The sequence below is a fragment of the Pseudorasbora parva genome, chromosome 23 (genome assembly GCF_024679245.1).
Source record: "Pseudorasbora parva isolate DD20220531a chromosome 23, ASM2467924v1, whole genome shotgun sequence".
Lineage (NCBI taxonomy): Eukaryota > Metazoa > Chordata > Actinopteri > Cypriniformes > Gobionidae > Pseudorasbora > Pseudorasbora parva.
Genome location: NC_090194.1, coordinates 31,871,489 through 31,888,928, shown reverse-complemented (window position 1 = coordinate 31,888,928; position 17,440 = coordinate 31,871,489). Strand labels below are relative to the sequence as shown.

The 17,440-nt window shown below is 37.2% G+C and overlaps 1 protein-coding gene across 1 annotated transcript; it reads right to left on the bottom strand.

The window, feature by feature from the left end:
- Window positions 1-698: 698 nt before the first annotated feature.
- Window positions 699-17,424, bottom strand: rasa1b (RAS p21 protein activator (GTPase activating protein) 1b). The gene is made up of 26 exons (XM_067433363.1): window positions 17,290-17,424; window positions 16,222-16,890; window positions 15,956-16,108; window positions 15,661-15,796; window positions 15,487-15,557; window positions 11,762-11,879; window positions 11,636-11,667; window positions 11,461-11,513; window positions 11,235-11,385; window positions 11,059-11,137; window positions 10,848-10,971; window positions 10,607-10,763; window positions 10,434-10,521; window positions 8,370-8,450; window positions 8,110-8,267; window positions 7,954-8,030; window positions 7,693-7,865; window positions 5,900-6,059; window positions 5,684-5,826; window positions 4,132-4,247; window positions 3,923-4,009; window positions 2,973-3,040; window positions 2,763-2,851; window positions 2,584-2,661; window positions 1,499-1,633; window positions 699-1,411 (listed from the first exon to the last, which is right to left on the bottom strand). Exons 2-26 carry the CDS (start codon window positions 16,704-16,706, stop codon window positions 1,328-1,330), a joined length of 3,096 nt encoding a protein of 1,031 aa, XP_067289464.1. The 5' UTR covers window positions 16,707-16,890; window positions 17,290-17,424; the 3' UTR covers window positions 699-1,327.
- Between the last annotated feature and the right edge of the window lie 16 nt (window positions 17,425-17,440).

Sequence of the window (17,440 nt, the reverse complement as noted above, 5' to 3'; positions counted from 1 at the left end):
CAGACATATTTTGAACAAAAATTGTTTTCATTTGCCATGTCTAGTGTTTTACTATTTGCAACGCCAGTAGGCTATGGTCAGATTTTAAGTCGTGTAGCGTATTCCAGCCTTTAGCAAAACAAGAACTGTTACAAAGCAACATCAAAAATACGTTCAAGGGCTAGTTCACACAAAAATGAAAGTTATCCCATGTAGGCTACTCACCCTCAAGACATTCTTTCAGACGAATTCAATCTGAGTAATATTAAAAATGCCCTGGCTCTTCCAAGCTTTATAATGACAGACTGTTTTGGGTCATTTTTGAAGTCCATTAAAGTGCTTCTGTTCGTCATAAAACTGTTCTACACGACGCCTAGGGTTAATAAAGTCCTTCTAAAGCCAAGCGATGCATTTGTGTAAGAAAAATATGCACATTTAAAACTTTATAAAGTAAATTAGCTCCCGGGGAATGGCCTTCCGTAGATTGGGACACGCATTGCGTGCAAGAAACGCAATGAATGTTGGGACTTTACGGACAACGTGTAGCGCAGGCACCTCTTGTAGTTCAAAATAATGTATATATTAAAATAATTGTAATAAATAAAACTCTCAAACAAATGACAAAAATCCTATGATTTATTTGCATATATTAGAAAACAATTATTGTATTTTTACAAGAATGTATTAAATGAGTGCATAGTGTAGAGTGCATAGATAGTTTAATGTCACCCACATCTTTATGCATATTGTCAGGAAATCATTTTAGAACAATCCAAAAGCAAAACGCATAATTTTCCAAAATGCCATGATTCCAAGTATGAAAAAAGTTTTGATACAAAATAGCTTCTTTTGCACTTCTTGGTAGTTCCTATAGATATATAAAATCAGATATAAAGAATGTTTTCTCTTGACGGTCTGCTCAAGCGCAACACTTAGAAAGAAAATCGTTCATAAAGCATATTTGGTCTTTCCAAGCATGTGTTCTAAAGCTTCAGTTAGATAAGTGTTTTTTTCTTTCTATCATATTTATCTACTTGTCAAGCATCACAACTGTCAAGACTTCTCAGTAAAATGTTGGTTTTAGTTTGTTTTCAGAGCAAAAACTGTAAGTGTTTAACATTGCAGAATGCAAACAGCTCTTCTGTCACCTGGAAACATCACTCTGTCCTTTTTATGACAGCTGTGGAAAGTTTCATATGTGTTTACCTCTATGAAAACAACCTGTGAATAACGGGTGTGCAGATAAACACAAACATTCAACGTCTCTGCCTCGTGATGTTTCTGATCAAAAGTGGTTTATAATGTCACAGAACAGACATGTAAAAGCTTTTAAAGTGTGTAGGACTGCCTATCGGCCGCTGTTGGTCACTGCATACTGCGTTTGGGTCTGCTGCAGAAGTTCAGTGACTGCCAGGAGTTTTTTCAAGATGTGCTGTGACAAAAACACAACATGAGACAGAAGTACTGGCTCACAGCATGAAATACGTCACAAGTCATATAATACGTCATATAATGTTACCTGCTGCGTGCCCCTCTCATTACTGAGTATCCTCAGTTCATTTAAGTGTGTGACACAGAGCTGGTGTAGGGCAGCGAGGTCACGGGCCAGGTCAGTGTTAAAGTGCTCTGTGGGTTCAGGCAGCTCGGGGACGTTCTGAAAAGAGCAAACGTATGCAAACACTAAAAACGTTTATGTAAATATTGCATAAAAAAAGCTGGATGGAAGTGCTAAGATGCGCATTAATTCTAAACATGCATAAAAACATGCTCAATTGAGGCAGATTTTTTATTTTTTATAATAACCTACAATGGAAACACATTTACCAAATAAATCCCTCAATGTGCAACAAAAAATGCACATGACTGTTGCGTCAACAACAGTGCCTGGGATTGGATAACTGGACTAACCAACAGACCTGAACAGACTTTCATTGCACACACACACAGCATCCTAAATGCTGGTTTGATCATTCTACCAAACACCAGGCATCCGGACGCAAGATTACAACAGCGTTTGAGTTTCGTCTGCACTCTCAACATAAGTTATTTATGATGTAGGAAAAAACAGCTACGGTGGCTTCCATGATTACAAAAACTTCCATTTTTATTAAATATTTTGTGATAATTTCCCAGGAAGTGACCATTTTGTTCTTTTAAACATATGGGAAGGAAACTTCGGTGCTTTTTTTTGGCAAACGTTTTATGCGATATTCCACATTTGCAAATAAGTTAAACTTAAAATCTGGCAACTTGAAAATCTGGATGGAAACAGATGTTGTGTATTTCCATGTTGATGAATATGGATCATGGAGGATTTGCGCCCCCTGGTGGAAGTCCATTTTGTGTGAATGAGTTACGCAGCAAAAAAATAATAATACTTGCAAGTAAAATAAATATTATTTTAGTATGTTTGACAATAAATACATTTTCAGTCTTACTACCTTAAAATGTCATGTTTAATTTAATGTGCAACTTACCGTTTCTCTGTAATTATTTGTGTGTCTTACTAGTAATTTCTGTAAAACCTACACCTTTTTTTCAATGTACTTGCAACATTTGCAGCAAAATAAGAGATTAGACCAAAATTTAGAGATGCTGACAAACCCCAAGCTCATCCAAAAACATGATCATTCTGTGTTTGTTGCTCTTGATAAATGGATTCACTCCTTCCATGTACGGCTCCTGAGAAAAAAGAAAGAAAAGATTTTGACGAAAGCAATTATTATAGAGCATGGAAAGTCTACAAGAACTATTCAAATACACTTAAAGTGCTTGTTTTTTACTTTGGCACCAAATTCCACCAGGTTGGCCAGATTCTGGACCGCTTTGGCCACTAAAGTGAGTGTTCGAGAAGCAATAGGTGAAGGAGGGTCTGCAGAAATATACATGCCAGTATGAAGAATTTCTTTACTTAAAACCTGCCAAAAATGTTGTTCATGCCCGTTTAATAAAAATATAATTTAAACCATTTGAACTGGCCAATCACAGCTCACCAGCAATGATGTTAAAAATTCTTGGGTTGACAATAGCAGGACAGATCAGTCTGAGGAAGACAAATCCACTGAGAGAAACAAAACATTACTTTTTTAGTACATATATTACATTTTAAAGCTGTTGATATATTTATTCTAATCCATAAAACGATTTTAATACAATAGCAGAGTTCCCACTCTTTTTCAGCAATCCTTTTTCAGAACTTTTCTAGGACATTTTCAATTTTACTAAGATGAATCATGCCGAATATTGCTCTCTTAAAAGGCATGTACAGTTTATTGCCAGGACTTAACTATAATTTTTAATATGAGCTCTTAATCATACATTATGACTATGGAAGCTTGTTTCCGACACATGATAAAAAAGAAAATGTAATTGTGACTTTTTATCTCACTATTCTGACTTTTTCTCGCAATTGTGAGTTTACATAATTTTAATATAAACTTGCAATTCTGAAAAAAAAGTATTCCTCAGAATTGGACTTTATAACTTGCAATTGATTGAGAAAAGTCAGAATTGAAAGGTATAAAATGACAATTGTGAGAAAAAGTTTATATCACAAAATGCTATTAACTGCTCAAATGTATCAAAACATAGATTTGAGCAGTTAATAGCATTAGCTAAATGCTGCAAGTGGCAAGACAAGACTAAAATCAAAATACTACCCTCATGTGTCAAAACTCAGCATTCCTGAACTTTCTGCAACTACCGGTAATGGCTTGGGCCAGTAATAAACTCTTTGTACTTGACTAAAGTAAAACAGAATAGTTAAAAAAATTCGACATATATATTATTCATTTTACAGAATATTTTATGTTTTCTCTCGTTTTCCATGCTAGAAAATGTGTCATACATTTTCCAGGTTGAGTGGGAACCCTGAATTGTGTTAAACACATTTGATTATTATTTATTAATGGTATAAAATCAAAATAAATTTTTTTTTCCATACCTCACAACTCTAGTTTTCATGGTTGTGTTTCTGGGCCACTTTTGCTGTACAGCTTTCTGCAAACACCCATAAATAAACCTGAGAGTTCTGCAAAAAAAAAAAAGAAAAAAGAAAGCAACAAAATGTGTAAAACTCCAATCTCTTGCATTATATCCTGATTGAAAGGTTTATTGGCTGAATCCCTTAAAAAAATCATGTCAGAGACTCACGGAGGCAGGATTTCAGCAGCCATGAATATTTTCTCCACCAGCTCGGACACGATGCTCAGGAGATGAGCGAGATTCACGTTCACATCCTCATTCTTCTCCAGTTTAGAGGGATTGAGCTAATTTATAGTGGAAACAAGATATATTTACCAGGCAGGCATAACAAGGTTACTGAACATTTCTAATGAAATTCACAAATGACCATCAAACTAGAGATGCATCAGCAGCAAAAACTGTTTTTTCTGTTTTATGTCACAAAAGTGACATTTGTTTAGAAACCAATGTACAGTTATAAGAAATTGAACTTTAAAAAAAAAATCTTGAGACTTGAAACTGGATTTGTTTCCATTTCCACTCCGTCTCATGTTTAAAATGCAAAAAGTACTCTGGTTCTCCAGCGCTTTGTATTAAACTATGCATAAATATTATATTAATATATTATCATACATTTTATATTACTTTTCTGTTCAGGAAGGCTTTTATGTCTTGATTGTTTGTATTATTCTATATTTTTACTTTTTATTCATTTTCGTTAATTTTCCTTTTTCTATTTTAGCAATTTGTGATTCTTCGGAATGAAAAGTGCTTTATAAATGAAGTCTATTATTATTTTATAAATACATGAGGCGGTTCTGCTCAGAATTGTTTATGTAATTTATGAAATTATATTTTATTTATAAACGTTGAAAACAACTTTTTTTTGTACAGTCGTGTTAATTCATTGTTTTGAATAAACATGTGAATAAAAATGTGGTGCATTAATATTTTGCTCATTGCACCCTTTTAAATTAAAATATAATTAAAATATTAGTAATATTTAATTCTAAAATTATTATGTAGTTTTTCAGCCATTTTGACAGCCCTACTATATGCCACTTAAAGGGTTAGTCCATCCAAAAATGCAATTGATGTCATTAATGACTCACCCTAATGTCGTTCCACACCCGTAAGACCTCCGTTCATCTTCGTGACACAGTTTAAGATATTTTATATTTTAGTTCAAGAGCTTTTCTGTTCCTTCATGCAAGTGAAATGCACACTTTACTGTCCATGTCCAGAAAGGGAATAAAAACATCATCAAAATCAGCGTATTGATTCATGATTCAGATCGTGTGTCAAACTGTTGAAATAACATGACATTGGCGATCTGAATCATGAATTAATACGCTGATTTATAACCGTTTGAATCTTTATTTGAGGATTGAAAACAAACAGGGAAGAGAAGACAATGCTGAATCAAGTGACAGTTTTTGTGATTTTTGGACCAAAATGTATTTTCGATGCTTCAAGAGATTCTAATGAACTAACTGATGTCACATATGGACGACTTTGATGTTTTTATTCCCTTTCTGGACATGGTCAGTATAGCGTGCATACACTTTCATGAAGGAACAAAAAAAGCTCTCGGACTAAATATAAAATATCTTAAACTGTGTTCTGAAGATGAACGGAGGTCTTAAGGGTGTGGAACGACATTAGGGTGAGTCATTAATGACATAAATTGCATTTTTGGGAGAACTAACCCTTTAACATTAAAAAAAAATCGAACCATTACCTCACAGGATTGTCTAGACTCCATGATTTTCAGGATGGTGTCTTTAAGAGCGTGATGAACGAATGGAGTGGCCGTGGCCTTCATGTACTGCTCCATCAGGGTACTGGCCAGAGTGGTGGCACGAAAAAGAGTTGTAGCTTCATCTGGAAAAACAAGCACCTCTGTGATTAATTCTGAGAATTCAGCCTCGCAACATTAGAGCAATAAAAGAAGTACCTTCAGCGCTGATCTCGCGGTCATTAAGCTCTCTGAGCAGCTGGGCCTCCAGGTTCTCATGTCTGAATATCCTGAGCAGAACGCTTGCCAGAAGAGTGCGGTTCTGTCCACAAACATGGGCCAAAGCGTTGATCACGTGCAACTCCTTCAGCAGAACCAGCTGTAAAGGATCAAAAATATAAACTACAGCGTATTTGTTGTTAACTTATACTAATTCAAACATTTCTGTTAATTGAAATACTGGTGGCCAAAAGTATGGAATAATAAAGACTTTTTAAATAATTCAATTTTAATTCCAAAATAATTCCAATAATTCCAAAACTTTTGAAATAATTGTCTTGTGCTCACCAATGCTGCATTTTGATGGAGGAAAAAAACAGTAATATTGTGAAATATTACAATTTAAAATAAATGTTTTCTATTAGAATATTTAATAATGTAATTTATTCCTGTGATGTACAGCTGAATTCTCAAAATCATAACTCCAGTCTTCAGTGTCACATGATCCTTCCGAATCATACTAGTGTGATGATTTGCTGCTCAAGAAACAGTTCTTATTATTGTCAGTGTTGAGAACAGTTGTTCTGCTTAATATTTTTGTGGAAACTATGACACACTACCATTTAGTAAGATCTTTTTTTGTTTAAATAGAAATTAATAATTTTAATTTATTATTTTATTCAAAAAAAAGTTGATTCAAAGTAAAGACATTTATAATGTTACAAAAGATTTCAATTTCAAATAAATGGTGTTCATTGAAATTTCTATTCATCAAAGTATCCTAAAAAAGTATCAGTTTCCACAAAAATTAAGCAGCAAAACCGTTTTCAACATTGAAAATAATAAGAACCATTATTAGTAATTGAGCACCATTAATAACTGATAATAATTGAGCAATAAATAAAAACTAAAACTGAACTACAATTAAAACTTAATTAAAAATGAACAACAACAATACAATTCATTAGTAATAACAACAACAAAAAACAATAAAAATGGAAAATGTAACAAAATTAACTAAACTATTAACTAAAATTAAATACAAAAATATTCAAAATATTCAAATATAAAATTCAAAATATTAATAAAAAGTATAATAGTATATAAATAATAATAATAAAAACCCTATCGAATGCCATGAATATACCTCGATCACTATTTTCTAACATTTCCACCATCCAGGGACCGGAATAGGCCAATTTTCCACTTGAATGGCCCAGACCGGTGACTGGCTTGTCCGTCTCACATCTTTCCGATTCCCAGTCAGTCCTTTTTGTTGCCAGCGGCATCAGCAATAACGTCAACTGCACGTTCTTGCTCTCTTCTCTTAGAAGGCGAAGTGAAAAACACCAGCCTCCTCTCACTCACTCTTCTCATCCGCTCTGGTTAAATATTGCTTGTGTTGCGCATCATTTTACTCATTCCCAGAGGTTTCGTGCTCACACTGAGCTTTATAAGTCAAGCACACAAGCCACCTCTCGAAACAGCTTGTGAATTGCAAGTGCCAAAAGGAGTGGGTTACTATGCTTAAACGGTCAAATACACATTAAATTATGTCAAAAGGCCTGTCTTGGCAAGTATATCAGTTTTAGAACGTAAATAGTTGAAATAACGCATGTTGTATAACAGTTCACACACAGAATCGGTCGATGCATCTATGCCAATTTCAATAACAATGGTCATACTAACATTATGATTTATATGTAATATGTTACTGGTCAGTAACAGCATTTTATTTATAAGTGGACCCTGTGTATATATCAACACATGTATGATCCCAATGAAAATCCCACCTCTTTTAACTCATTGTAGACCTCCACTGGCATGATCTTCTCCACAGAATAGCGCACTCTCAGGCGGAGTGAGCTGGGCACCACGTTCTTCAGGGGCACGTGAGAGCTCAGCGGAAACCACTCGTCAATCATCTGACCCCTTTGGAGCCGACACAGCGGGCAGCACATGAACACTGCGGGAGAGCATAAGACCACTGTACATTATTCCTTATACAAAACAGCATTGAAAGTCTGAGTATGAAGTAATATGGAGGAACTTACAAATATCATTCTCTTTGCTTTTTTTCGTCTTGTTGCTCAGGCTGATCTCAAACCTATTGATTTCACTGGACAGGTCACTGCAGGATCATGCAAAAAGCACAATTAATAAAGATACACAGTTTTACAGAATTAATAACATCTGAGGAGAAGGCTTACTCAAAAATAAATTCCTCTGTCCACACAGGGTTCTGGCCCTCCCGTGGATGGGTCTTTGCTACCTGAATGCTGTTCAGGTAAATGTTGCAGTAAGCATTTGTGAAATGTTTACTGGGCAGTTTGTGAGCCTCTTCAACATTCAGAAATAAACTGCTGACCTGTAAAGATACATGTGAGTAGCACTGTGGAAATTTACACATAAGGGGTAGCACTGTGGAAATGTATTGACATTACACGTCAAGAAGCAACTGAGAGTTTACCTGACGCAGGCGTTTGTTTGAGCATGGCTGGCTGGGTTTCCTCAAGTTACTACAAAAGGTTTGCAGACATTTCATCCAGTCCTACACAGTTCAGAAAGAATAGATCAAGGGCATAAGAAGAGAGCAATTGTCCATAAATGACAAATAAATCGACAATAATACAAACATAAAATTGCGATCTCCACTACGCCTCAAAGAGACCATCGGACGGCTAGGAACATACGTAACCGTAACTCTCCCGGATGTGGAAAAGACAGTAAAGCTGGATGAAGATCACAGAACAATACATGTTTCACATTGTCCACATCCAAAGATTTGTGCTGCTGGCACCATTGAAACCAATGTTAGACACTGGCGCGAGTGACCAAAGGTTTGGCTATAGCAGCCTGACTGTGACTATTGATCTTGTGGAGCTTCCAAGGAACAGTTTTGATGGAAACAGGAAAGTTGAGGTAGGCATTTGATACTGCAGTGAGTTGGAAAGCTGTGTTGTTGTTAGGGCTGCATGATTAATCGTATTTTAATTGTGATAACGATATCTGCTTCTCCCGATTGAATTCAAATAATCGTCATGATATTGGCCCACTCGTTATTTATCCTTAAAGGGTTAGTTCACCCAAAAATGAAATTTCTTTCATTAATGACTCACCCCAATGTCGTTCCACACCCGTAAGACCTCCGTTCATCCTCGGAACACAGTTTAAGATATTTTAGGTTTAGTCCGAGGCCTTTCTGTCCTTTGAATGCAAGTGTATGCCCACTTGCTGTCCACGTCCAGAAGGTAATGAAAACATCATCAAAGTAGTCCATATGTGACATCAGTCGGTTAGTTAGACTCTTTTGAAGCGTCAACAATACATTTTGGTCCAAAAATAACAAAAAATACGACTTTGCAAAATTTGATATTTTAATATCTCCAGTATGCTACATTGACGTTAAGCTTTTTCTTTATAAAAGTTTTCTATGGGAGGAAAACGGTTTTCTTTGCTTTACAGTAGCCTATGGTTTATTATGATATTTACAGAGTTTGGTCTTTTAATATCACTGTCAGTGCATTAAACCACATTAAGCATTTTTCATGTTAAGCGTTTTAGAATGTCCCGAGCCACAGACATTTTTTTAAATATCATTGTTCTTTGCTTTAAGATTTTGCTGGGCAATCTGAATCTGTGGTTTGTCTCATTTGTAAACTAACTGTGTTGCTTTAAAAATCTAATCTGAATACAGATTACAAAGCGTTCACCAAAACCATGTGTTTTGTATTGATTTACCATCTAACAAAGTTATCATAGTTGGTTAAATGAAGTCGGTGTGCCACCTACAGGCCTTTTGTAGATGTAGGTTGGTAAAGAACATGTAAAATAGCCATAACTACATTACCCTTTTTGACAGAATAACCGTGATTAATAAACGTGATTATGATTTTGAGCAAAATGATCGTGATTAGCATTTTAACCATTATCCTGCAGCCCTAGTTGTTGTTTTAGTTAGTACCTGGACATCCCTTTCAGACAGCTTCCTCTTGTGTCCACAGTTACTCCTGTTGGAAGTAGTTAATCCTATGAGGTGGAAATGCTGTCATTACCCTAGATACCATAGCTCTCGTCTCGATACGACACTAAGACTTGCTGTCCTGGTCACAGATGAGCCAGCGAGATGCACACCAACAATGTCTTCTTTTGAACTCCGAAATGTCTCCAATTATGCCATGTGGATTGCAATATTTAATGTACAGCTGTGCTATTGCTCTTGTAATTCAACCTTCATACTCTGCTCTTACTGATGTAATGTAAAAACAGTGAAGATTACCCACCAGGCCACGCTTATATAGGCATGATTCCTCCAACACAATATTGACTGGTGTTTCAGTGGTGCATGTGGAGAATGATTTTGGACCAATGCAATTTCACTGCGGGACTGAAACTGATTGACTTACTAATGCATTATTTCTCATGCTAAACTCAAGAAAAAAACTCTGATAAACATGGAAGATGTGTGATTTAACACGAGGACATAAACTGATGAAAGTGTATTAGCCAGCATTGCTAATTAAAGAATCATTACCTGAGCTTGTTCTGGCGTCTCGCCCGCAAAGTAAAAGATACACTGCTCTTCACTAAAGTGCTGCACAACTATCTGGAAACAGTTTGGCCTACAAAAAAACAAAAAACATATTTGTAAATCAAGTTCATTTTAAGTTGAACCACTATCAGCACATAATACAGCGAGGTACAAACCTGCCAAACATGCTGTCATGGACCTCATACACAGAACACACACTCAAATCAATTAAACCCTTTGGTTTAGTCGCTCGTTTCTCACTCTCGAAGTAGATCAGCTGGGAATCATTACCCTCAAGGATGAAATATAGATTTTTCCATCTTTTTCCTTTTCCTATAAAAGACACAAGACAATGCCTCAGTAAAATGATTTTGATAATGCCTTCAACTTAAATCTACTCTGAAATGTTGCAGATACCTTTATTGAACAGGACATAGCCTTTCTTCACAATGTTTTTATAGAAAGCATCCTTGGTCTTTCGACGGATGGTGTTGTAGATTTCTTTGCCTTCGACAGTGTCTGTAAGCACCTGCTCCTGGTGCTGATGAAATCACACATTTCAAATAATTTCACACAATAACATTAAATAAAAGAATGAAGAGTTTTCCTAAATGGTTGTTGCACGTACTTGGACAGAAAGAGCATCCTTTAGGTTGTGGCCCTCAACTATCTGTTCCTTCCTGTAGTGTGCAATGATGTCATCAATACTGTACAAACACAAACAAGAAAACACATGCAATGTGTGTCATGAAACTCAATTTTATACATTCAAAAAGCCTTAAAACAATTGCAAATAGCATTTACCTGTTGTAGTAACGCCCTCCCATCATGAACTGGTTGCTGGGTGTTGGGCTGATTTTGAAGCGCTGGATGGTCTCGGTGGTGCGGAAGTACAGCGAATAGTCCCCAGGTGTGCTGTCAGATGGCCGCACTAAAAAACTGCCCACCTGCCCAACTAGAAAGAGCAATTACAAAAGTTTAGCATGTGCTATTTATTTCTTTTAAATGTTTTCTTCTTTTTCTTACAAACCCGTCATCAGTAGATTATAAGCCTCTTGCTTGCTGATTTTGCCATGAAACCAGCTGAAACAGACAAAAGATGATGAGCAGATCATAAGTCAAGAGATGCATTCATATAATTAGATATTTTGTATATAGTTTGCCTTACTAATTCTCAACTAGAAATTAAAACTTATTGGACTTACGCTTTCCCCTCATGTGGGTCTTCCTCACGTCCCTATGAACGTGTCAATACAAGGACAATCTCTGTCATTGTACTGTATCTTTTGATATTCTTCCAATTTTTTTTAAAATATAAAGTTTCCACTCACCACTTCCTTTACCAGGTCCTCAACTATGAGTCCCTGCTCATCTGTTCGGACATTTGTCACCCAAAGCCAGCCATCCTCCAGTTCATTATGAACTATAAATGTGTCACCTTTAAAGAAACTTTGAGCAAAAGATGTCCATTTAAGTAAACGTTAATCACAATGACATGGATTTTGTTTTATTACATCTTTTATTTAAACAAAAATTCACAATCACTAAATCACAATCACTAAAATTACTAACCGGGAAATATATAAAAATTAAAACTGAACCAAACCAAAATAAAACATTAAAATCACTAAACCTATATAGGAGTGTAACAAAAAAAACAATATAATCCAAATAAAAAAATAATTTTTATATTAGCGAGCCAAATATTATTATATTTTATATATATAATATATATTTTTTCTATTTAAAATATTACCATAATACCCAAAAAGATCAAATTATTAATATTATAATTGTAAATAAAAAGTGTCATTAAAGATTTACGACGCATACAGTGCTAAGTCTGTGAACTTCTTGTAGAAATGTGAATAATAAATACTTTTTCCCCCTGATGAATGGACAAACAAGGGACTCAAGAACAACTTTTTACAAAACAAAAAACAGCCATGGATCATCCAGACAATGACACAGTATTAAGAATCAAGAGTACATACACTTGAATGGGGTTATTTTTATAAATTCAGATTTTTTTTTCCGTCTTGTGGACTATATGTTAACATCTTATGTAAAATATATTGTTCAGGACAGTAACAAGCATTTTGTATGGTCTGCAGTGTTCAGTATTTATCAAACAGGCATGTGATTGGCTAAGGACAAAAAAGCAGGAAAATATTTTATATTTATATATATATTTTATAATATAGACCAACCCCACCCCCACCCCGCCGTGCCGATCAAACTGGTGGCGGATCAATACGGACAGTAAAGCAGGACCCATAACAACTTATTTGAACAAAAAAATACATTTTATTGTAATAACTTTTTTGTACAGTATGAAAAAAAACTAATTATTTGGTGGATGCATTTTTACCCAATTTTAATAGCTAAATGTGCAACATGCACATTTTCATGTCAAAAGAAGGCCTCAATTTTTGTATGACTCTTTAGCCTTTGTAGAAAGCTTTTTTAGAGCCTCTACACGTTTCTTTTGGAATTTGCGCCTGGCATGATAAATTAATCTATAATGACGAAATATGGCGCAATTCACATTTATTCCACAAGGTGGCAATGTCTGATACACAATGATGAAGTGACGTTTCACTCATAGTTACCTCTGACAGAAAACGAAACAATAATAATTATAATCTGCAAAACTTGAAATGGCTTAGTGATTTACTTCAGAGAGCTAGTACTAAACACAATCAAATATTAGTGTCACTGTCTCTTGATGATGGATGTGGTTAAGAAGCTGTCAGTGATCAAAATATTGATTTTGAAGACATTAAAAATGAGTTTGGAGAATATGCTGGAGATGGCGAATATGAGGCAGATGCTGAATATACTGGTAAACGATCTCTGACGAGGAAATATGATGATGGTATTAAACATCTGCTCAAACTGAACCCTTCCAAGCTCCAAAAGGGAACGAAATAGGTTTTATTTTATTCTTCTGTAGCTGTTACATCACTCATCAGGAGTTTTATATATTATCGCGACAGGTAGCGGTCTAACGTTATCCATGTTAAATATAGATCTGGGTAAGGTTCTATATTTAATGTAAGAATGTTTGGCGAAACAGTCCAAGAAGTCCTCGCTGCAGCCATGGAATGGCGTCAGATGACTTTGTCACCCAAACTGACGTGAAAAAAGCGGGGGGCGCCGAAAAGCGCGCTGTTTGCATATATAGCTAGTGCTAGCAAATACAAGTAATGTTAGCTGTCAAGTTAATGTTAAATGCAGCTTAAACATCCTGCCATAGTGGAAAATCAATCAAAATCGATCATCTAATCAATCGACAACAAAGTCAAATTAGTAACTTATAGGTTATATATAGACACAAGCAATAGTATACCCAGATCATCCGATCCGGCGATGTTCTTGTCACGATACAGTCCTTGTTGCCCATCCCGCGATCGTGGTTTCGTCCCGGGTTACCATGGTGACGGCTGTGAGATGACGGTCAACCCCCCAATCCCCCCCCCCCATTTTTTTTTTTTTTTTTTTTTTTTACAGATCTGCATGATTTACGTAGGTCACATTTTCAGGTCGGAAAATCCGGAATTCCGGATTAATCCGGAAAAATCACATCCCTGATCAAAAGTGGTCCAAGAAAGGAACAGTGGTGAGCCGGTGACATAGCTACGGCTCATTGACGCACGTGAGGAGCAAAGGCTGACCCGTGCGGTCCGATCAAACTGATGAGCGGTAGCTCAAATTATTCAAAAAGTTAATGCTGGTTCTGACAGTAAGGTGTCAGAATACAGTGCATCGCAGTTTGTTGCATATGGGGCTGCACAGCCACGGACCAGTCAGGGTGCCCATGCTGACCCCTTGTCCACTGCTAAAAAAGCCAACAGTGAGCATCAGAACTGGACCACAGAGTAATGGAAGAGGGTGGCCTGGTCTGATGAATCACGTTTTTTTTAACATCACACGGGTTTCTGTGCGTGTACATCGCTTCCTTAGGGAACACATGGCACCAAGATGCACTATGGGAAGGCAGCAAGCCAACGGAGGCAGTGTGATGCTTTGGGCAATGTTCTGCTGGGAAACCTTTGGCCTGCCGTCTATGTGGATGTTACTTTGACATGTACACCTACCTAACTGTATTTCCTGGTGGCTGTGGCCTCTTTCAGCAGGATAATGTACCCTGCCACAAAGCAAAAATGGTTCAGGGATGGAGATGATCTTAGAAGCTGTTTTTGTAAAAATAGGCTAACGATTGAGTCATAACCAATGCGACTCTGTCGCACAATTGAGAAATTACCACATAGACAGGAGGAGACGCTCGCAGGCAATCTTTTACTGTCTATCAGACAGTCGGGGGGACGTGGACACAAAGTCTGATAAAGTCAAGGGAGAAGAATGGGGAGAAGCCCATGGTGAGCAAAAAGCAACGGGACAAAACATTTAAACAACGTGCTTCAGTTTTTACTTTCCACAACTACTAGAAGACCTACAACTATCAGACAGGTTGCTCACGTCACATCTACGTCGTCAAGCTCAGTCTGAGCCTGCGCAGTTCGCTCAGCCATCAGGAAGTGAGCGCTTCTAATTTACTTCATTTTCCGGCATTGAAGTCAATGGGAACGCTGTGTCTATTTCTTTTACTGTCTATGATCAAAAACCAGTGTTCTAGAGAGCCTCAAAACCAGTGTAGAAAATAGCCTATTACTTATTAGTTAGGATGTTTTTGAATTTAAAAACCACACAAACGTCATTAGTTGAAAAAAAGCCAGTTCATGACACCTTTAAAGGATCTGCTGCTAACATCTGGGTGCCAGATACTACAGCACACCTTCAGGAGTCTAATGAAGTCAATCCCTCTACGGGTCGGGGCTATTTTGGCAGCAAAAGGGGGACCAACCCAATATTACGACAGATAATGTTATGCCTGATAGGAGTATATATATATATATATATATATATATATACTGTTACTTTTGATCCACATAAAGATTCCTTCCTATATAAAAGTTATTTCCTATTTTAAAAAATTAACTTTTAAATGTTAGTTTATACAATATTTGAATACAACACAATAAAATCAAATTACCTGATCTCATCCGTTTCAGGCACTTTGGTGTATGGGAGAATTGCTCGCACCCTCCTGCGGTCTTCAACAGGCTTGCAAAACAAAACAGTTTTTAAAAAATATATATATTGTGGAAATTACATCAGCAGTTTTTATGTTAATGAATAATTCAAAATGTGAACATTGCATTTCTACCTCTGGAGGGGCGACTGGTGATATCAACTTCTCTCCTTTTAGCAGACAGGACACATAACTGTAATAACCAATCAGATCTGACAGAGAGGAGAAACGACGGCCTCCAATGTAGTAATCGCCACACATGGCAATGATCCTGCGAACATTCATTACTCCGGTCACCACAGACAACATCTTAGTGTCAAGGTATACAATCATTTAGATCATTTTTTTTCATTGTCATGATGGTTCAATAGAAAGATGTGGTTTGATTAGACACTGATGCTGCGAAGAAAGATTAAAAGAAAACAAACACCTGAAATGACTGACTGTGTTGGTCATGCTAAGGAAAGATAACACAAATGAGCCGGGTCGGCGATCACTCTCCCTGATGAGGTAGCTGCCGGCCGCCCGGGCCTGAAGCAAACGCTCCTCTGCAATCATCCGGTCCAGCTTCCCATGATACCACCTGTCGAGTTACGAGCTCCATTATGTACTTGCCCAATGATTTTTTACTATTTTCATCAGTAATGCTACACAGCACACTCATGGGATACAAAATGTCATATTACAGCGACTCACTGATTAGGAGGTGGTGCAGTGAGGGTTAAAACAACTTCCTCATCCTCTCCAATTTCCTGCACATCCAGAGAATCACCTTCTTCAACTATATGAAACGGAGAGGTTGCATGGCACAACTCAGGACTCAGAGATGTGGATGGTATTCGACCAACAGCACCTTCCAGTGTAGGATCTGACATCCCCCTCCCAACTCCTGAAAAAGACCCCAATATAACATGTCCAGCACTAATACCACCCCCCTTTGAGGCAAACATGACTGTTCCAGGGTTCGGATCCTTTCTAAAGACAGAATATGTGACCCCAGGCAGCTGTTTAGGTGGTAAAACTGTGGTATGGACAGACAAAGTTGAGCTCAGGTCTGAGATCTGTATCCCCTGGCTGCAACAGGCTGGTAAATGGGTGGTCCCGTCCCCTCCTACCCCAGTCACCCGGGTCACCACAGAAAAGGGATCAGGCTCCTCGCCGCCACCCTGGGTTGCCATCATTGTCACCTTGGGAAGTTGACAATGAAAGCTAACAAATTTCAGGAGGGTTTCCCCTCCTGAAACCAACCCACAACTACACCTTTATTCCCTTTTAGGAGACAGTTTCCCTCTAATTCAGTGTGATGGTTTGAGTCTAACACAAGACAGATAGCTTCAGGTCTTCATTGTTTGATTTTCTCCTTATCTGAAAATTGGAAAGGACACAGCAACTCAAAAACTGAAATATGGCTTAGAAATATTTTTTACATATGATGCTAACACATTTGTTATCTTTGTAATCACAATATATTATTTATCTGGGAATAAACATTCAAAAATATAATGAGGAACTCTAAAACTGCATTTCAGCAAGAATAAACCAAAAGAAAAACAATAAAAATCAAATGTGCAAACAAATGACGGCTATGTGCGTTAGCTCGTTAGCTTAGTTTGGTTCTGGCCAAGGTTGACACCACAAAAGTCCAGCATTTGAGGTTAGTTGAGCGCTTAGGCATATTTACAGTCAGGCAGGCGTGTTAAAAAGTCGGGAAGAGATGTTAATAGCGATGTTAAGGAAGTTTATCGCTACTTTTGTTTCACTCACTTTGGCTAGTTTCATGCTGAGAGTTGTTGTGAAGTCTCGCGGAGCCCTCGCGCCCCTCAAACACTCCCACCTCGCGTGAGCCCGCCCGCCGCGCTCCTGACTGAGGCGCGTGCCCGTGCCATGCCACTTCACAAAAAATGCCATGGTAACA